Here is a 21,164-nt window from a genome sequence, read left to right as displayed (position 1 = left end):
AAATAACTATTCTTAATCGTTTCACCATGGAGAATTTTAGAAAGCAATACAGGATGTGATGTAACGGATTGGTCACTGAACTTTAATGAAGAGTCATTTAAATTTTAGCAATAATAACTTGTTTCACAACCTCTTTCATAAGCCTGAACTTTCCTTAGACAAATGAGTCATGAACTTAATGTTATGTATAAGGTGTTTTGAAAAAGAGAAACGCCCAGTCCTTCATAATAAACAGATAATTTATTATTGATCAGTGCAGCGTCAGGCTAACCAAAAATCAACAAATAAATTAATTAATGAAGTTATTTAAGGATTGTTACATTTTGTTGTTAAGCAGCTTTGTGTAATCAAGTGTAGTAACAATAAAACAGACAAACCGAGGAAATTTTATAAATAAATAGCATTAAAAGACATAATTTAAAAATTAAATCCAGGTAACAGTTGTTTGAATCAAAAAGAAACAGAAAACTAGCAGTGAAAGTTTACTGAACTGCACCTCTGATCCAGAAATTGGAACACCTGTTTAAAGATATAGAAAAAATATATAAATTAATACTTTGTCCATATATTATTAGACAGAAGACTACATACTGAGGATCGGCCGTTACCTTTAACTTGAACCATCTTTGTGTCCTCCGCTGAGCGTCCTGCAGCTTTGTTCTCTGCGATACAGGTGAAGTTCTGAAACGTCCCAGGGTTGGAGGGAATCCACTTGAGGTGATTTGTGTTGACTGAAAAGTAGGTTCCTACAGGGAAACCTCCTCTGAACTGCCACCTAATACTGCATTCAACATTTATGGTGCAGCTGGTCAGACAGGTGAACTGACTCAACCTGCCAGGAAACACAACATCAGGTCCACTGATGGTGACGTTCCATGGATCAACTACAAAAGAGTCATGAGTTCAGAACATGTCACAACAATGTATTATTTGTAGTTACTTAATCTCTTCCTGCAGATGTAAACTTACAGCTGAGCAGAAATCCCAGGCTGTAAACTTTCGTCTCCGATGTTGGCAGATAAATGTCACACTGATAGAAACCGGCATCAGAGGAGAGCAGGGAGTCAAAGTGAAGAGTGAGATTGTTTTGAAGGAACCTCATATTTTCACGCAGAGTCACTTTCTGTCCATCTTTATACCAGACGATGTCTGATGGACCCTGGTGGCCTCTGGATGCAGAATCCTGGCAACGCAAACTGAGAGGCTGGTTGAGAGATGGGACGATGTTTGGAGGACTGATTCGCACAGAGACTGGGTCTGTTACACAAGATCCAAAGGAAAGAAGAAGGACTTCAGTTCATTTACATTTGGTTATGCTGAAAGAAATTAACAATGTGTTACATTCATCAAAATAAAGGGAATATTTTTTTCTCCTTTTAAGTCAAAGTGCACAATAGTATCCAAAAATGTAGGAAGTAAAGTATTATCCATGGATGTTGGTTCAATATGAATCAAGTCAAGGTAAAATTTTGAAAACTGTGTCAAGCATCCATCTGCATTCTAGGCTTTTACATTATTACTTTTTATTTATGATTTTCTATTTATTCTGGATAATTAAACAACATCTAGGATAAAAACATGTAAAGTTTAGAAAATTATTCTCCAATCAGACACACAGAAAAGTTTATTGCCTTTCTGTTTATTCACCTTTCTAAAAAAAGATGATCTAGCTATTTATAGCAAAATGACTGAAAATACATCGCTGCAAAACATTCACATACAGTTCCTACATGTAATTTTTGACCAGATCCATTTAGTTACCATCTGATTCTATATACTTACTCCAAATCTCTACGATGGTGGTTGTGCTGCTGGTGATTCCTGTTTTGTTATTGTAGGCGATGCACTGCAGTTCCACTGAAACATCCTGTCCATTTGGTGTCCAGGATAATGTGCTCCCATTGACTGTCCTGCCATTAAAGTTCCAGCTGTAGACACAGCTTGGAAAACAGGACGAAGAGCAAGTGAAGGTGGTGCGGGAGCCAGCGGTCACCCTGCCGGTCCAGGAGATCTGCATGGATGCAACAAATCCTGGTGAACCTGAGGATGAGGAAGAGTCGATATGATTGTTAACAAAAATAAACTGTTCTTTTTATTCCTGATTAAAGGGTTTAAACAAATGGCAAGATCAAATTTACACATTCTTTATTTTTAATTTGATAACAAAGGCTGTCTATATAGAGAGATTACAAATAAGTACATGTCAGGAATTAAACAAAATAGGTTTCTCACCCATGAGTGCCAGCAGCAGAGCACAGTAAAGAGTCTTTGTGGTCACAGTGAAGCCCTTCATCTCTGCTTGTAGTAGTAATCTTGTCTCTGAACGTTTGATTCTTAAGTTATTAGTTCAAACATTTCACAACAAAAGAATTCACATAGTGATGAAATCATTGTGAGCCACAAAGGGGAAGTTTCCCAAGCAAAAAGTGGAAATTCGTCACCTAGTTGTGTCAAAACTGCTTAATAGCGTGGCACTTTTGAGTCTGATCATTTCTGGCACCACTAGATGGCGCTGTGTGACTGAAACCGCTCCATAGTCGTAATGTCTCCTCTTACTCCAAATAAAAGTTTATTACAAACCCAATTTTCAGAAGAAAAACCTGTTCAAATTTTAAATTGTAAAATCATGATGAATGTCATTAGAAAGCAACACATCAGTTTAAATCTTAAAATCACTCACAGAATTTAAAAATATTAATTATCGCTGCCTTTAAAACTAAACGTCAAACTTTCTTCATTCTGTAATTTGTTTTTTCAGTGTTTGACATTTATTGATGGGGAGAACTTCCAATGAAATGAAATCAGCTAAATCTTTCTTGTAAAGCATAATATTTATTCTCTGACTATATTTTTATTTGCATTTACTGACCTGTGAAGCATTGAATGTGTTTGGATGCAGTCGAGCTGAATCAGATAAAATTGCAAATGCAATTGATAACTGACTTGTTTAAACACAAAATACTTCTTTCACAGCCCTGCCATCAGAGTAAATTGTACTCTAATTACACCGTTATTCACTATAAAATTTGAATAAATTGCTACAATATTCTCAGAGAAGAATCTATATAAATTTGCCTGATTACTTCTTCAAACTTTGTCAATAACCTTTTGTAACTGCAAGACAGTAAAAAATGGAAAATTCAGGCTTGTCTTTGTGTTGGACTTTGTAATACCATTAGAATATGTATATTTCTTGGTGTACAATAAACATCAAAAATAATTTCATTCTGATAAACTTGTTTTTAAAATTTCCCATGTAGTGACAGCTTTCTAATGCATTATCAAATTAACAGAAAAGTTAATGTTATAAAAGGCCTTTATATTATTAAATGGCACACTACAATTAGAACCACATTAATTGTAGTGTGATTCTGTAGTGTGCAGAGCAGTGATATTACACCTCCAAAAGCACAAGGATCAGCAACTGAAAATTTTTTATCACAATTAGAAACCACATAATTACAAAATACAAAATTCATCTGCAACAGTTATAGCAACATGTCAAGTCTTTGTCGCACATTCACAATGAGTTTAAACACTGCTACTTGTTCCTTCTCAACAATCACCATGAAATGACAGAGAATACAAGTAAACAATTGAGGTAAGTGGAAAAAAAAGTTTCAGATCAGGAAAAATGTACTGACTCAATATGAAAGGGAGTTCAAATTTCATTGATGTAGAGTTTAATGTCTCTAATGTTACATGTTGAGGAGGAAGTTTAATGTTTAATGGGCCTCATCCTGAACTTTTATGAACTTCCTCTGAAACACTTTGTTCACCTTTATTACCCAATGGATATCTGTTAAGGATATTGTTTGAGGAAGGTGTTTCTCTTTATCATATCAGAAGAATGTTGCGCCTTTATCATAATCTAGTTTTGAATTATCCCCCAGTTTAATCATGTTTGGTTGATATATTTACATCCTTATTGATCATAAAACAAACCTTTCATTTCTTCCAGCATTGAACTAAAGAAATTCATCAGTCTCTTTTTTAATTTACAATTCAAGGAAAACTGTTTTTTTATTGTGTGATATAATTCCTATTACTAAAATATCTGATTCTAACAGTATTAGTTTTAACACTTATCCACCTAAATGTGTTCATAGTTGTGAGATTATGATGATTTAACACTTTGGTAAGTAATAACGCGTAAATTAGCATTAAAGCCTTAAAAACATCAGTTCACAGATTACCTCATGACCTCAACATGAAGATAATTATGGCTCATTTCACATCTTTTGTGGTCATGGCACAACAATAAGGAAATGTTTTGCTTTCTGACCTTACATCAGCATCTAGTTAATTATTCAATGACACCAAAGACAGTGTAAACGAAAGATCAGATGTGATGGCAATAAACCAACACGTACAAGGAAGTACATCAACGTTATCTTTAAAAGGTGATTATCAGGGCTATCTAGTTTTTATTCATCTAAATTCAAGGACCATTTTAAACTCCATCAAGGTTTTAGTTTCTTTTTGGTTCTTATTTTCTTTTTAGTTCTTAGATGCAGATGTAAAAGACTAAAGAAATACATTTTGTTCAAAAAGTTATCTTTTTTTCAATTTTCTAAACCTAACAGCTGCTGAAAAACTATTTACTCTCAAACTCCCATTATATGTCCACTTCCTGGTTCAAAGTCTGATGCTTTCTGTTGTCACTAGATGTTGGGAAACTGATAGAGACTCTCATTCACCTCATTCAAAGCCAATAAGGACATGTTTTCTAAATCAATCAACTTGTTGCTCCGTTGTTGTTATTATTATTATTACTGTTTATATGAATATGTCATAGATCAGATGTGTTTGATTGTTAAAATGCTTAGTAGGGTCACAGTATATATTAATCTTGACTAAAATTACCCTATTAGGATCTATCATTGATGGTAGAGTGTACTATTCTTCACAGACACTGTATGTCATCTAAAGGAAAAACAAAGAAACAATATTTTTCTGTATTTTCAAGCAGATCTATCTCAGCTAGAAGCCTCCCAGCTGATCAAATACATATTTTCTTATTACCCATAACTGTCTAAAACACTAAGAGAAAACATCTCATTCTCATTGACCAATGAATTCGAAGCCTTCCAAATAAAGCTTCTTTTTATCACTAAATTTCATTGACTTTGAATATAAAAATGTGTACAATAGGAAACTAAATCAAACTGAACCAAATTCAAACAAGTGCATCTTTCCCTGTACTATCTGACACTAAAACACCCAACTGTCTCAAACACAAACATTATCTACTTTTTAATTGTAAATAAATGAAGCACCTTATTTAACATATATAATGTTTTCAAAACAAAGTAACTCCTTAATTCAGTAAAGCATATTCTCACTCATGAGTTTCACCAGCAGAGGCCGACAAAGATGTTTGAAAGCTACTTAAAAGTACATCAAAATTATTTCACATTTCAGTAACGCACATATTTTATTAAATCAACAGTTAATGACTAAATCAATGCTGAGCTAACATGTTGAAATGTCTGTATTTTTATGTTTAAGTGAACTTATAACTACTGAGTTTGGAAGGTTATGGATGTGTGGTTTTCAAAAAAGTTTTATTAATAAGAAAAATATTCATAAATAAATTTAAATGTATTATTTTTATTGCAATATTTATTACTACCTTCAATATTAATATTACTAAAAATAATAGTTTTGAAATGTTTTACATGATACAACACCAGATGGCGTATTGTGAGAGTAGTTACTTATTACCTACAGTCCCTCCTACCACAGTCCTCCATAAAATGTTGCCTGTCTGAGCATGTGTGCATTTTCAGCTCCAAATATTAGAGTTTCACAAATAAATCAAAGCATGCCCAGGAAAAGATATAACTTTTACCAAATGAAAGCCAGTTTCTATTACATCATGAATACAAAGACTCTTATGCGTCTGTTTCAGTTTCAAATGAAATTAAAATACAAATGTCTTTTTGCAGTTGTTATTGAAATTAATTACAGTGATGTCCTGTAACTTCACTGTCACTTTATATTTGTTCATACTGAACTTTGATTTTATTGACGTATAGTTCTTGAAACAAATTGATAACCTCCTCCTCTTTTATTGGTCATTTTATTTATTTATTTTTTTGTCATTTCTGTTTCTGCTTTCTTTTAAATTAGTTACCAGAGCTACACTAACAAGATAGAATGAATGAGTCACAAATGCTAAAAATCCTCCTACTTGCTCAATTACTTATAGCTTAAGAAATATGAAAGAAAGTCAGTGTCAATGCAAGTCATGGATTGACACTGACCTTTTACGGATCTTTTATTTGCCTGCTACAACAACATAATTATCCCCTCTGAACTTTGAATTTATTGCTGCTCTGTTACTGGAAATGACTTTGATATTACCTGAGATCTACATCCTCATTTTCATCATGCTAAATCTTTTATCTTTTAGCAACAATAACTCTACTAGATTATCCAACAGACATTAAAATATACACTGGATTATACATGTTTGACCTAACTTCTCAAACATGTTTTAAGCTAACTTCATTGTCAGTGATTACTCGCCAGTTCATCTTGTCACTTCTCTCTGGTTTCCCTGAGATCTTTATGTGTCTCCTATTTGACTTTGTTTAGATTTTTTTGTTTCCCAGGACTTTCTCATTTTTGTAAGTTTGATTCTTTGCTTTTTTTTTTTTATTAAATGTACAACAGAACTTTCATGTCTCTCACCTGATGCAAATGGGTCCCTTCACAAACATTATGACAATAACAGCGTATTGCTCATAAAAAAACAAGGGACTGTTCTGCCTGCTGACGTCAGTGATAACAACCACTGTTAAAACTGGTTGATCATTAAACCAGTGTAAGTTCAAGTTTACATGAGTAAACTTAAAATTTTAATTCTTATCTATAAATAAACTTCAAGGGAAATACAAAGTTTTATCTGCCTCAGCCTGGTCTGCTTTCATCAGATTCTGTCCCTTTGATTTTCATTCTAATAACCAAACATTTGATCACCACTAAGACTGAGGAGCTTTTCCGCTTATTAGTATGTGAACATTATAGGAGGGAGTAGAGCAGGGCAAAGGTGCTGCTCATTCTGATTTGACTGTAGTTGGGCCAAGATGAGTGTCCGTCTCTTTTCTTTTTGGAAAGCTTGTGGGCTGATTTCATGTTTTTAGATACTTCAAATACAATTTTCACCGAAAGCCAATCTATTGTTTTGGTGGTTCTTTGAAACTAAAATGCATCTTTTTCCTGGTTTAACTACAAATGTCAATTATGTCAAATTGAGGTCCTCAACTGCCGATGTCCTTCAACTATTGCATGTATCTATAGTTTAATAGAGCTGAATAAGGTAGTTAGATAAATATAATGACTGTTAAACACAACTAAATACTTGGAGCAGGGACACATCAAAACGCTGTAGGACCCTGTGTCATCAGTGGTTATATCCCCATTGACTTGTACTGTCTATAACATCGATGATATGAAAGATAGATATAAATAGAAAGTAAAATAAGTAGATTATAAGATATCACAAGAATTAAAGCAAACATTTATGAACTGCTTCATTCATTACGTATATAGCAAATAGTGACTAAATAGATATGCACATCAAAGGGATAGTGTTGCCTTGAAGTTTATTTTGTATTAGCTGAATAATTTGTCACTGATGTTGCATAACCTCAAAAATAATTTCTAATGACCATGAAAATAAGATAAATTACATGAATTAAATATATTAAGTCATGTGAAACACTTGTAGATATTTGAGTAAACATACAGTGAAACATTATTTTCCCCATTAGATTTCCTTTCTACGGAAGAGGATTAGGGCCACCAAAAAAAAAAAAAAAAATTCTGAGTTTAAAGTCAGAATTCTGACTTTAATTTTTCCTGTGGCCCTAATCCTCTTCCGTACCTTTCCTACTGCTTTGTAACTCTTAAATGTCAAAGCCAAAAAATCGGATGCTTCTGCAATTTAGACATCTAGTCCAGAGAATGACAGATGTTCAAACCCGGAAGTTTACAATGTACCTAAAAAACCACAATATATTGCTTGGAAAAAATATTTATTTTGTTTTTGCTTTTTTGATACACTTAAATGCTTCAGCTCATCGAACAAATATTATTATTATTAGACAAAGATAACTTCAGTAAATACAGAAACATGTTTACAAATGATAATTTTACTTAAGAAGAAAAAGCTGAAACTCTATTTGGTCTTGTGTGAAAAAATAATTGTGTGCCTACACAATCAGTGGTTGTAACACTCTCGGTGGCAACAACTCATATTAAGCTCTGCATTGTAAACCATTTCTAATAAATTCAAAAAGTGACAAATGATCTCAGAATCCTGATAATGATTTGATCAGCAGCTTGTTGGACTTTGAGTCCACTTAAAACCTGGAGACAATCCAGTGGCTTTTTTATTAACTGTGTTTACAAAGAAAAAGCCAACAGCAAATTCTGGAAGATTAATGTTCCTATTAAAAATAGGCAATTTAACTTTACATTCCTGTGTCAAACATTTCCTTCTTTTAATTTTAATTATATTGGTCAAGTTCATCTGGTATGGATATTCCATGAATTTTAAAGAGAGTTGAGGTTCAGGTTTCTGGAAGGGTTTCAAAAGTTCAGTCTTGGTATTCAGTCATCATCTACAACCTATTTTATTTACAGCAGGTCTGTTCCATACAAGGAATAAAGGCTTATATAACTTCAAATATGTTTGAGAATGTTTAATCAGGAGAAAATATTTCTATAATTTCCTTAAATGCCCTTTTCACATAAGAAGAAAGTAGTAGTAAACACACATACACCATGAAACATATTTGGAGGAATAAGATAAAATTCCAAAAGCATGATTTCTGTGTCCTACATCTTAAATGATTGGAAACTGTTTTCTTTTTGTTGATCATGCATTGGTTTGAATGTCAAGCCCATCCAAGTTTTTTCTTTCTACAATTAGTTTGTTACTTCAGTGGTTTCATGTTGGCACAGTATAAAAACTGTACTATAACTATAACAAAGAATACATCACGCTAAACTATGACCACACATTTGGCTGTATTAATCAAATTAGCTTAAGTGGAGTGCTCTGATATTTACAAACAATATTTTCTTGCTTAAGCTTCTCAAAATAAAATTTGCACTTCTGCTTCCAGAAAGGTTAACTATTACAATAACCTGACAGGATAAGTGATGTTTAACATTCCCATTCTAGACCTTTCCTGTTATGTGATGGTACACATATTAATACTCAAAGTATTGATTAATGTCTACTGAAATTGAATCAGACAGTGACTTTTGTGTGTCGTTGTACCCCTAAACATTGGAGGATTTCTTTTGTATCAGTGCAAAATCTGGCATCTAATGTAAACTGAATGTGGCTGCAGCTTCTTTATAATAGCAACTGCAGAAGCTTCACATTTTAGATTTGCATTATTACAAGATTAGTATTATCCAAAGCTGTAATGACATATTAACAAGATACACTACATTCAGATTGGAACCAAGACAATCTGTATCTTGATGATTCTATTATGTGTCTATCCACTCTGAATCTACATATGTATGAACTTAAGTTTTGTCTAGGAACAGACTACACATTTCAGGAATAACACTTGCATTACCTCATATTTAGACCAAATTGTTACTAAAAGAAATAATTGAACCATAAAGAGAAGATTGCTGCTCACTTTGCATTTACAAAAGTCATAAAATGAAAAGGGGGAAATATTCTGCCTTCTGCTTTCTGTTGCCAGTAAGAGCTGGAGTCAGTTAATTATTAAACAATAAGGTGACAGAATGAAGTAAGCTAATGCTTAAATTTGCTAAAGCAAACCAACAATCAAGTTTCAGCCAGCTCTGTCATTGTTGGTTTTTGCTTAAAGAAATGTCAAGTTTTAGCAGGATTTAGTTAATACCAGTCTGCCAGCCTGATTGGTTTCAGCTGCATGAGCGCAGAGTGAAGAGTGCTTTAGTTTCTGTTGGTCCTGATGTCAGCGTAGGTTGATGAGGGGTTGTCTGATTCCCACTGGGCTTGAACAGGTTTCTTGTTCTTAGAAAACCTGACATCTGCGTAGGTTAGCTCCTGTATGGTAGAAAAAAAAAGATTTGTGAGAAACATCTTATTTAAAAATCAATACTGTTGAATATATAAACTGGCTGCATTATCATGGCTGCATAAAATACGATTGACCAATTCCTCAAACAAGCACTTAATGAAATACACTAGAGATGTATCGAGCTGTATTTAGTTTCCCAGGCTTAAAGTCCAACATTGTGACTTTTTGCACTGCAGGCCTGGCCCGGCCCCCTTCGGCCTGGCTGTATTGTATTTTCACCTCAGAAGTGGGTGGGGACCATCAATCAATAAAATTCCTGCTGAAGCTACCGAGCTCATTTCCCAAGAAACCGTGAAGTACTTTGTTTTTCATCGTCCCGTCCAACTCCTTCTGTACACACTTGTCAGTGAAGAAGCTGAGGAAAAGAACTACCTCAGCATTATTTTTTAGCTAAATCATAAAAAAAAATCTCATGTGTGAAAGGGGATCAGGAAACCCCCTGATTCAGAGAGTCTTGGCGACTTCTGATTGCTTCGATGAATTGATTCTTATGAAATCTCTATCACCTTTTTAGATCATCCTTAATCATGCAACATCAGGTTGGAAATCATTAATAAAAGGACCGAGTTAAATATCAAATGGATATCAATAAATTTTTTATAGTAAATTTAGAAAAATGTCACATTAGTTACTAATGTATACGGTTATTAAGCAACTTTGCACCTTTCTATTTAAAAGTGTAGATTTTCTAAACTTTCTAATCATAGAACAACAAATTGATGTTACCCTGTCTTTCACTGCTACTACAGACTGTGACTATTTAACCATATTTTAAAACAAGGTTTAGTATGAAACATTGAAACATGAAACATAGTATAGCATTGCACTATCTTTACCTCATTACTACTTACACCATTATCTTGTCTGTTCCCACCTGTAATTCATAGATAAATTAAAATTAAACAACGAATACTGAATAATACTCAATAGACACACATCAACAACTGCACACTTACCTGCTGAAATATTTCTATTTGAGGTTTTCCCCCAAGGATTTCTGTTTAGATAAAAAAATTAATAAAAAAACGGAGTAAGTTATTTATAAATATTCAGCAAACTCTGTTTTCCTCTCCTAGTTTTCTATAGTTATTTAGAATCATATATAAAATAATGTAATTACAATTACTGCATTAATATTGTTTTACATTTGCAATTATATTGAAAGCATTAATAAGATACAAATGACAGTACATACAGTCAAACCCAAAATTATAAGTATAGCTAGAAAACAAAAGCAGTGCATTGTCAAGAAACATAAACTGTGGCATTTTGATCACATTTTAAGGCATAATCTAAAAACATTTTAGCCGGACAATATTATTAATTACATAGGGTTTTTTTTATTATTTTCACGGCTATTTTCCACTTACTTTTTTTTAAGTATGAAGTACGCTCCAAGAACAATTAAAGAAGCGCAAACTAAGCATGCAATTACAATTCCTGCAATGGCTCCAGCGGATAATCTGTTTCCTAAAAAGCAATAAAAAAGAAAAATATGTTCACTGTCCAAAACTGTCAAGTTACACAATACGTTGACATAAGCATATTATTTCTATACACAAAACAAGCAGCAGTAATGGATGTGAATATTTGTAACAATTATGATTCAGACTCTTTTCTGCTGTGAAATAACACAATCAAAGAACTGCAGACCATGAACAGAACCACTGAAATAATTGGCACAATCAAACCTATTAGAAGGGACGGTACTGGTAATGCTTTCAGGAGAGAGGGGGAGAGGTGGAGATACATAGTATCATAGAAATTATCTAACACCTCTACCATTGAACCAGCCCATCACATAAGAAATTCCAACTTAAACTGCCTATTGATCTGCATATCAGTGTATAAATGTCAACACATTTATGAGTGTGAGTTGAGTAAAGAACTTTGAGAGGTCAGTATGACTGGAAATGTACTTTATAAATTTAGTTCACTAACCCGTTTAGATAAATTTAATTGTCTAACCCAACACATTATCCTAAAAATGCCATTCCAGCAGTAAAAGATGTCTGTTACAGACTAATGCTGTTGGGATAGTTTCTTCTAATTAGACAAGGAACCTGGTTGGAGTTTATGTTATGATGGAAAGAACTAAATTAAGGAAAATACTGGAGAAACTATGAAAAGACTGGACTCTGGGATGGAGGTTCAGCTTCTGTCAGGAAAACAACCCACTATCTAAATCATTTGAGCCGCATTCAGTTGTCTATTATCTTCTTTTATTGTCAAATAAACTTAGCAGGTTTTAAATTTTGAACCTAAATGTGTCTATTTCTGAAAGATAAACTTACAAAAGTAAGTTGAGTTAACATTTATTAATTTTGTCAGACTTTCAAGAGTTACATAAATGAGCGTTTTTAGGTTTCCATTTAAAAAACAGAAAGAAGAAAAAGACAGGAGTGGGAACTATTTACCAGAGTGCCTAGCAGCATGTTTCTGTATCCTGTGTTGCACCATGAGTGAGATGGAAGTGTGTTACATTGATCTCACTCTTGTGCATTAGCAAAGTTTAAGGATAATGTCCTGTTCACATTAAATATTTTTGGAGTTTATTGTGATGTTCACTAAAATTCATTATTAAAGCAGAAATTTTGCTCATGCAATTTCAAATAAGAATTTAAATTATTCTAAAGTAAAATAAATAGCTATTTTAACCTTGATATTTTTAGTGAAAATAAAAGAGAAATGTGTTCCCTTTAACTAGTTGAGAGCAGTTCATTTTTGTACATTGTGAAATAATTACAGTATTTGGTTTAAATGAATACAAAAACATTTTTGAGATTTTCATCTGTAAACGATTTTGAAAGCTGTTTCTCGTCTTCTTTACCAAAATGTGCTACGTTTGTTGGTCCATCACATGAAATACAACTAAAGTATTTTTAAAGTTGTTGAGTGTGAGGTAACTTACCTTCTGTAGAGGTACCTTCTATAGGGATATTTAAAAGTTGAGATGTTTGGTATCTTGAGGTTATGTTATTAAAGGCCCTACAGCTGTAGTTTCCACTCTGATTCTTTTGAACATTGGTGAGTTTGAGCTCAGATCCAGAACCGGACAGGTTTCCATTAAAGAACCAATCAAAAGTGGCATTAGGTCTGGACTCAGCTGAACAAGACAGATGGATGTTTGACCCTTCTGGATATTTTTGAGAAGGTGCTTCTAAGTTGACTTTCTCTGGACCATCTGCAACAATTAATATTAATTAATTTGCCGCATTAAACTCATAAACAGCTTTCTCAGTGTATTGTTAGTTTAACAGCTGCTTCACTAAGAGAAATAGTACAAATATTAGAAAAAGAAGCACATATTTAAAGTTTATTGGATGGCCAATGTTCTTACTGACATCATTAACTGATAATGTTTTGCAGATATGATGGTGGTTTACTTGATCTCACTTTTTAAAAACGTGTTTCTCATATTTTTTCAAATAGTGAAATAGCAACAAACAACAGGTGTTAAGCTCCAATAAATGTATTAATTTCAAAAGGATGTTATAGCTTTGGAAAAACTCACAGCTGACAGAGACGTTTACAGGATCACTGTTGGCACTGCTGACAGGATTGGACACATTACAGCTGTAAGATCCATCATCATATCTGGTCACATTGACTATAGTCAGCTTGGATCCTCCATCAGTGATCTGAACTCTGTCACTGGCTGAAATATCAGAGCTGCTGTTCATCCAGGAGAAGGAGAGAGAAGATCCAGAGGAGGAGCAGGAGAAGCTGACAGACCCACTGAACTCAATCAAGTGGGTAACGTCTGGAGTAACCTTTACATTAGAGACTCTCTCTGTGGGTGGAAAGAAAAATAAAAATCAATCACAGACAACTTTTAGTAGAAGATATTCATATTTACTCTTAATAATTTTTATATACTGCTGAATGTTGAAAGTTAGGGGGTTAATGAACAGGTTTATCTATTATGAAACTGTGCAACTTTCTAAATGTATACTGACAAAATGTTGGAAGGGTCATATCTTATATTAAGATGTCTAAATCAATTACATATCATTTGGAGGTACTTTTTCATTTGGATCAAAATATGAAATACTGAGGTACAGTTAAGCCCAAAATAATTTGTATCACTGGATTATTTAGATTTCTAGTAATCTTATAGTTGCACAAGAATTTTTGTTCTGAGTGAAAGTAATATAAATGATTTGGAGTGGCTCAGTTAGAGACATGATTTGAAGTCTTTCACCCTGAAGGACTTAAATGATCAAAATATGCTAACTTTTATGTCTCATACAAGTTAATCTACAATTAATCTATTTAATTATAAATAGATTAATTGCTGTAATGCAATTAAGAAATGCTATTGATTTAAAAATGTAATTAAATGAACTTATCTTGCTGAAAAACTGTCTAAATAGGTTATTTAGGTTACTTATGTTATTTAGCTAGATTTACATTTACATTTTTGTGTAAATGTTTATTTCTGCAATCTTCTTCCTAAACCATCTCAGTGCTGATCTCCATCAGTTGAACGACTCTTAGCCAGTTCAATTTTCCTATTGGTTGCAGCGGTACAGCTTGGTCCAACTTCGTCCCTCAGCCCTGCATTCAGTTATATCACCACCTCACTCGGACACACAGCAGCCCTGCCCAGTGGCTTGTCAGTAGTTGGAATAGTGAGCCAAGAGTGAGGCAGCGAACATAGATCGATAGAGTTACGGAGCCTTGCACATGTATGATTTGTTTGCAATGTGAACACAGAGTGTAATGAGTCTCCTCTGTTCTTACTACTGCAGATGGTATGGTGTTGAACGAATGACTATGTCAGACTAACAGTGCTGAGTAAAGCACCTCACAGACAGGCTGCTTGCAGCTGAGTGGCAGAGAGTTGTTGCCATAAAAGTCTCCAACAACACAGAAAAAAATAATAATTACTAGATTCTTCACTAGTTGTTGTATTGAAGTCAATAGAGGGGCCTGAAAAGTCTGTAAATAACTTTGGTTAGTGTAACTGAACTCCAAACCCTGTGAAAGAATAAACCCTCACAAAAGAGGCAAGGCCATTTGTAGGGATAAGCGGAGGGGATATGTGACGCTGTGTTGAAAAAACCACTGTTAACTTATCCACTTTGTCACTATATTTATCAATTTTTCAGTATCCTCAGGCAAATTTTTTCAACAACTAGTGATAAATCTACTGGCTCTTTTTCCGTATTGTTGTAAACTTTCATGCCTTCGATGCTCTGCAGCTCGACTGCAGCTTGGCTGCTTGGACGTTACTCTCCCATCATCAAAACAAGATCTTGGTGAAAAATTAATGCAACAGTGGATGAAAACAAATCTTGCAATGTTGCTGAAGCATAGTGAAATAATGCCACAGTGCATATATATAGTTATCAAAGTTAAAGGCAATCCAAGAAAATATTGAAGTGTTACTTTTTTGTGATTATTTTTGTTTTGCCAGATAATGTGTTTTCTACTATTTATTAGAAGTATCCCTGTGCCTACAACAAAGGCTGCGGTTATATCAAATAGCTTTGAGTATTTTATTAGTACCAATGTGTGTTTAAAACTTCTGTATCATAATAATCTTGTTAAAATGCAATTTAGTTTTATTACACATTTTAGCAAACTGAAGTCATTTTTCTTTAAGGTGAATTTTATCCCACTGAATTTAGTCCAATAAAATATAAATTTGAAGAGAAATTAGTTTTCAAGGACCTCTTAGATTTTAAATTTTTTGACTTTTTACAAAAACATACGGTATGTCTTTGAAAAAGCATATATGTGACTTTATAAGTTAAGGAGAAAATTAACTTTATACCCATTATAAGTAAGTACTGCATTACTTAAAATATATATATTTTTAAAAAGGTACTGAGCCTAAGATCACACAGCAGTGAAGCTTCTCAAAGGCTGAATGGAACTGTCAGCTACCAAAAATACTGAAATGAAGCAGAAAGGAAATAAAAGTAAAAGTCTGAAGTTACCCAGGAAGGTAACATATACAATGATTTTGGTCTGAAGTTTGCTATCCATGTTCCTGTCTGACTTTTTCCTCCGCTGCCTTCAGAAAACATTCCCATATCTCTCCACTTTCCTTAGTGAATGTCTGACTGCAGGTTGTGGAGAAAGTTACAAGTGGGACTCATCATTCACTTTCTCATGCTCAAGAGAATAAAATATCATGAGTTAATATTTTAATCTCAACGAGAAGGGTTCTATTAAAAAGTTACCTGTGGCATCTGCTTTAGCATCAAAAATTTGGCTGCACGACTTCAACACATTACCACCTCTTTATCTTGCAGAACTTATTATGCTGCATTAAAAAGTGTCACCAAATACATAGAGCTTCAATGCATTGTACTTAAATAATAAGTGAACAGATGTTAGCTATATAAATATTGCCCACAGAGATGTTCTCATAACCTTAAATTTGCAACATAATGTAGAGCCGCTAGTATAGACGATTAATGGGTGAATTTTAGCTCCATGCTTCAAACCTTTCTATAGGATGGGTTGCAGTGTTGACATTTTTGTCCTTTTATGTTATTAAATTAATATGATTATTAATGTAGCCACCAATACTTGTAAAATAATCAAAATAATTTGGCTCTGTAATTGTTCTGGACTATAATAATGTTGAAGGTGTTATACGGTAATCTTTTTTCCAATACTAACAGTGATGCTGCTGCTCAGTTTTATAACATATATTTCTTTTTACAAGAACATTTGTCATACCTACCATGAACAAAGATAGGCGAAGGTTCAGATGTTTGATATTGAAGAGTTTTGCTATTAAAGGCCTGACAGCTGTAGTTTCCACTCTGATTCATCTGGATATTCATCAGTCTGAGCAATGGACCACTACTGGTCAGATTTTCTCCATTCAGAAACCACTGATATTCAGCAGAAGGTGATGAGTCAGCAGAGCAGGTCAGATTAATGTCTGATCCTTTCTCATAATGTTCCTTAGATGGATACACTTCTATTTGTACATTATCTGGACCATCTGAGTATAGAAACAGCAATAGGTGAAGAAATTAATTTCACTGAAAAAGTAATGATAAATAATTCCATATGTTATTTGTGTAGAAGCAATTCTTAAAATAATTACCATTATTTTAAGAATAAATATAAATTAAATATTAAGAAAGTTAATAAATAAAAAATTACATTAAAGTTGCAAAACCTTTAAAATTATATTTATATAATGGCTGCAGCAGATTTAAATAGATGTTGAGCATTTAGATGAACAACTTACAACTAACAGAGATTTTTACTGGATCACTGATGACAGAACTGACAAGATTAGATACATGGCAGGTGTATGATCCCTGGTCATTTCGGGTCACATTAATTATAGTCAGATTGGAGTTTTCTTCATTTGTGTTGATTTGAACTCTGTCACTGGCTGTGACCTCAGAGCCGTCTTTCATCCAGAGGAAGGAGAGAGAAGATCCAGAGGAGGAGCAGAACAGACTGACAGAGCTGTTGAACTCAATCAGGTCTGAACTTAGTGGGGAGACATTTACATTGGAGACTGGTTCTGTTGGAGGAAACCAAAGTTGTTGTCATCAAATACAAGAAAACAATCTCCTCTGTATTTCTCTTCATGAAAAAACAGTAAAAATCTTAACATGGGAGAAATTATAAAAACCACTTTATTTGACGCGTTGTGAATAAGACAGTCATGACACCGTCATAAACATGACATAACACCTATCATGAACATGAGTAAGTCTTCATGAATATTTATGACTGTTGTCATAAAGTGACAACAGTCATAATGGATGGAAGTTGATTTAAAATTGACAATTTTAAGTCAACTTCCATCAAACCATGTCAGTTTTATTTTATATCCCTAATCAAATAATATGACATGTTGGAAACAATAGAAAACTAGTACAGCACTGACAAGGAAAAATCTTCAATCAGCAAACTCTACCATAAATGTTAGAGGAATTATTTACTCTGCTTCCTACCATTTACTCATTTCAAGGTACTTTTTAGGCATGTCAACAAAAAAACATTTTTGGCAAAACTGCTTGATAAACATTAATTTCATTGGTAAGTCTGAAAGCATGTAACAGGCTGAAAGCAATGTCTAAGTAACAACACAACTGATCATGTTTCCCGTTTCTGAGCTTTCCTGATAAAACCTCAAGTTTATTTTCTTTTTTTATTTTGACCAATGTAATTTTAAATGCCCTGAAGGAAATCTGATTTTAAACAATGTAGTAGACCATTCCATTTAATTCCTTAATTCTTCTTCCCACAAAATACATTTAGAATAGTTCAAAGCTCATAATAATAACCTACAGCTCTGACTTGTTTAAATGGCTATAAGATGGATGGAGGGTGAAAAAATAAACTGCAGTGAAAGTTTAGAGACTGAAACGTGTTAGTTGAATCTTGGCTTTCAACATCTACTCACCATAAACATTCAGTGTGGTGCGTCCTGTCTTTTGATTTATTCCATCTTGAATGCTTACTATGTACTCTCCACTCTCACTGAGTTTCAGATTCCTGAGTTCCAGAGATCCAGTTGATCTGAAGAGAGTGATCCTGCCTTCATATTCTGGTGCAGTTGTGTCTCCAGTTGTCTGTGATATAATTATGAGTTCTAGTCCTGAACCATTATCAACCTGCCAGTTGACCAATGAAAATGGTGTTTCTGTTGGATTCAAGTTTGTTGTGAACATTAATGTCCCTCCAACAGAGGCAATCAGAGGACCATCTGGTAACACACCAACTCCATTAGATAAACCTGAAAAACAGTTACAAGTATAATGCAGTATTAAAAATGGCTTAAAAGGTCAAAACACAAATCTGGATAGAAATGAAAGGTTAGCCTTCTATAAAATGCTGAAAATATGTACCTAATATTTTAGGTATATTTTAATCATGTTGAGCTCTGTTTAAGAATAAAGTTTAGCTGGTTGTTACATGATAAAAAAACTAGACAGAGGCTTGAAAACATTTCACTCATACGAGTCTCTTACCTATAAAAACCAAAACCATGACAAAAAGCGGTTGAAACATTGCTTTGATTTAAATTCAGAGGTGTCAGTGTAAGGACAGCTCAGGACTCGAACTGAAACTTAGAAAAGCTTTGCAATGAATGGTACACACTTAGTGCTGTAAATTATTACAGTAATGAGAGCCACCTTGAGAATCTACTGCATGTCCCACTGGAGTAAAAAATTGCTTGACGGCTCCCTCTCGTGGTGAATATGTATTTTTTGTGTGATCTAAACAGAGAGGTACACTATATTTCATGACTACTTCAAAATGGGAAAAGAAAATGTCAATTTAATAAGAATCAGCCTGGGCTTACAGATTATTCAATACAATACATTATTTAACAAGTTCAAACTCCAACCTTTTTCTTTGCAATTTATTTATCCAGATTTTAAGGCTATATTAGCCAACTTTTACATAATATATATCAAAATAAATTTAAACTACTATCCCTCCATACATTTATAAAAAATTAGCCCCTTACCCAACACTACTTGAGGGTCTAGGCTCTCCTGCTGGACTGCGTTGCGTTTTGAATTTTACTCAATCACTCTTTGTCCATGACAAACACTCTAAAAAGTGTATTTGGACTGCAGTTCATCTTATGGACTTCTTTACATTAATTTCACTTAATTCTTTTGCTTTTGCTATGACAACTTACTTTTTTGTTATGATCATCCAACTCAATTCATTAAGTCCTTCCATCTCAATTTGCTAAGTTTTTATAACTTAATTCATAAGGGGGCTTAACATGACAAATTTAAGTCACTCTTACTCAAATCATTTATTTTGTTCTAATAAATATTTTAAATCTCTTTGAATTCATTCTACAGAAAGTCAACTCAAACTTATAGTTCCAACTATAGTCATAGTACGGCTCCAACTTATAGTCATCAAACCTCCGGAGGTTTGATGACCTTAGCTGCAGGTCTTCCTCTCTGTCATTAACCATTTTCCTGAATAACTACGCTCAAATAAAGGCTGCCTCAGCCAAAAACCCTTTGCAAAAAGAGATCCTTTATTAATTTAAGTCATTATTTGAAGTAAACTAATGATTTGAGTAAGACTGACTTAGATCTGTCATCTTACACCATGTTCCAAATTATTATGCAAGTGATATTTTTTTAAATGGTCAATGCAAATGATGGTCAGTATAATTTTCAAGTCATGATACAGTATAAATCAAATTTTACTGAACAAAGCTCACCATGAGAACAGTATTTTTTTCAAAAATAAAAAACTCAAAATGCACTGTTCCAAATTATTATGCACAGCAGATTTTCTAAACATTTTATGGATTATAAAGAACTGCAAACGGTCATTCTTTGAATGTGCAGCATTAAGTGGTCACATGTACTAAAATCAAAAGCTATTTCAGTCAAAAACATCTTAACAGACCGAGTTACATGTTAACATAAGACCCCTTCTTTGATGTCACCTGCACAGTTCTTGCATCCATTGAACTTGTGAGTTTGTGGAGTTTCTGCTTGAATTTCTTTGCAGGATGTCAGAATATCTTCCCATAGTTGCTGTTTTGATATGAACTGCATTCCACTCTCAGATCTTCTGCTTGAGGAAACTCCAAAGGTTCTCAATAGGGTTGAGGTCAGAGGAGGATGGTGACCACACCATGAGTTTCTCCCCTTTCATGCCCATAGCAGCCAATGACACAGTGGTATTCCTTGCAGCATGAGATGGTGCATTGCCATGCATGAAGATGATTTTGCTACTGAAGGTACGGCTCTTCTTTTTGAACCACGAAAGAAAGTGATCAGTCAGAAAGTCCATATACTTTGCTGAGGTCATTTTCACAACTTCAGGGACTCTGAAGGGGCCGACCATTGATTCTCTCCCCATGATTTCAGCCCAAAGCATGACTCCACCACCTCCTTGCTGACGTCACAGCTGTGTTGGGACGTGGTGGCCATCCACCACCAATCCACTACTGCGTCTATTTGGACCATCCAGGGTTGCACAGCAGTCATCAGTGAACAAGTCTGTTTGAAAATTAATCTTCATGTACAGCTGGGCCCACTGCAACCATTTATGCTTGTGAGCTCTGGTTAGGGGTGGCTGAAT

General features: G+C 33.9%; 2 protein-coding genes across 3 annotated transcripts; both read right to left on the bottom strand.

The window, feature by feature from the left end:
- Nucleotides 1-237: 237 nt before the first annotated feature.
- LOC111608169 (carcinoembryonic antigen-related cell adhesion molecule 20-like) lies at nt 238-2,413 on the bottom strand. The gene is made up of 5 exons (XM_023331402.1): nt 2,233-2,413; nt 1,783-2,040; nt 970-1,257; nt 609-884; nt 238-519 (listed from the first exon to the last, which is right to left on the bottom strand). Exons 1-5 carry the CDS (start codon nt 2,291-2,293, stop codon nt 425-427), a joined length of 978 nt encoding a protein of 325 aa, XP_023187170.1. The 5' UTR covers nt 2,294-2,413; the 3' UTR covers nt 238-424.
- A 5,621-nt stretch (nt 2,414-8,034) lies between these two features.
- Nucleotides 8,035-19,175, bottom strand: LOC102231054 (carcinoembryonic antigen-related cell adhesion molecule 5-like). 2 transcript variants are annotated; one of them, XM_023331564.1, is made up of 10 exons: nt 19,067-19,175; nt 18,499-18,831; nt 17,326-17,610; nt 16,807-17,073; nt 13,618-13,896; nt 13,015-13,287; nt 11,474-11,573; nt 11,060-11,100; nt 10,940-10,977; nt 8,035-10,069 (listed from the first exon to the last, which is right to left on the bottom strand). In XM_023331564.1, the coding sequence occupies exons 1-10, from the start codon at nt 19,104-19,106 to the stop codon at nt 9,956-9,958; spliced, it is 1,770 nt and encodes a 589-aa protein (XP_023187332.1). In that variant the 5' UTR covers nt 19,107-19,175; the 3' UTR covers nt 8,035-9,955. The 2 variants fall into 2 exon arrangements, with proteins under 2 accessions (XP_023187332.1, XP_023187333.1); XM_023331565.1 differs by having other exon boundaries at nt 10,955-10,977.
- Between the last annotated feature and the right edge of the window lie 1,989 nt (nt 19,176-21,164).

Source organism: Xiphophorus maculatus, chromosome 3, assembly GCF_002775205.1.
Source record: "Xiphophorus maculatus strain JP 163 A chromosome 3, X_maculatus-5.0-male, whole genome shotgun sequence".
Classification (NCBI taxonomy): domain Eukaryota; kingdom Metazoa; phylum Chordata; class Actinopteri; order Cyprinodontiformes; family Poeciliidae; genus Xiphophorus; species Xiphophorus maculatus.
The sequence above is the reverse complement of the archived record's forward strand: the minus strand, read 5'-3'. Positions and strand labels throughout refer to the sequence as shown.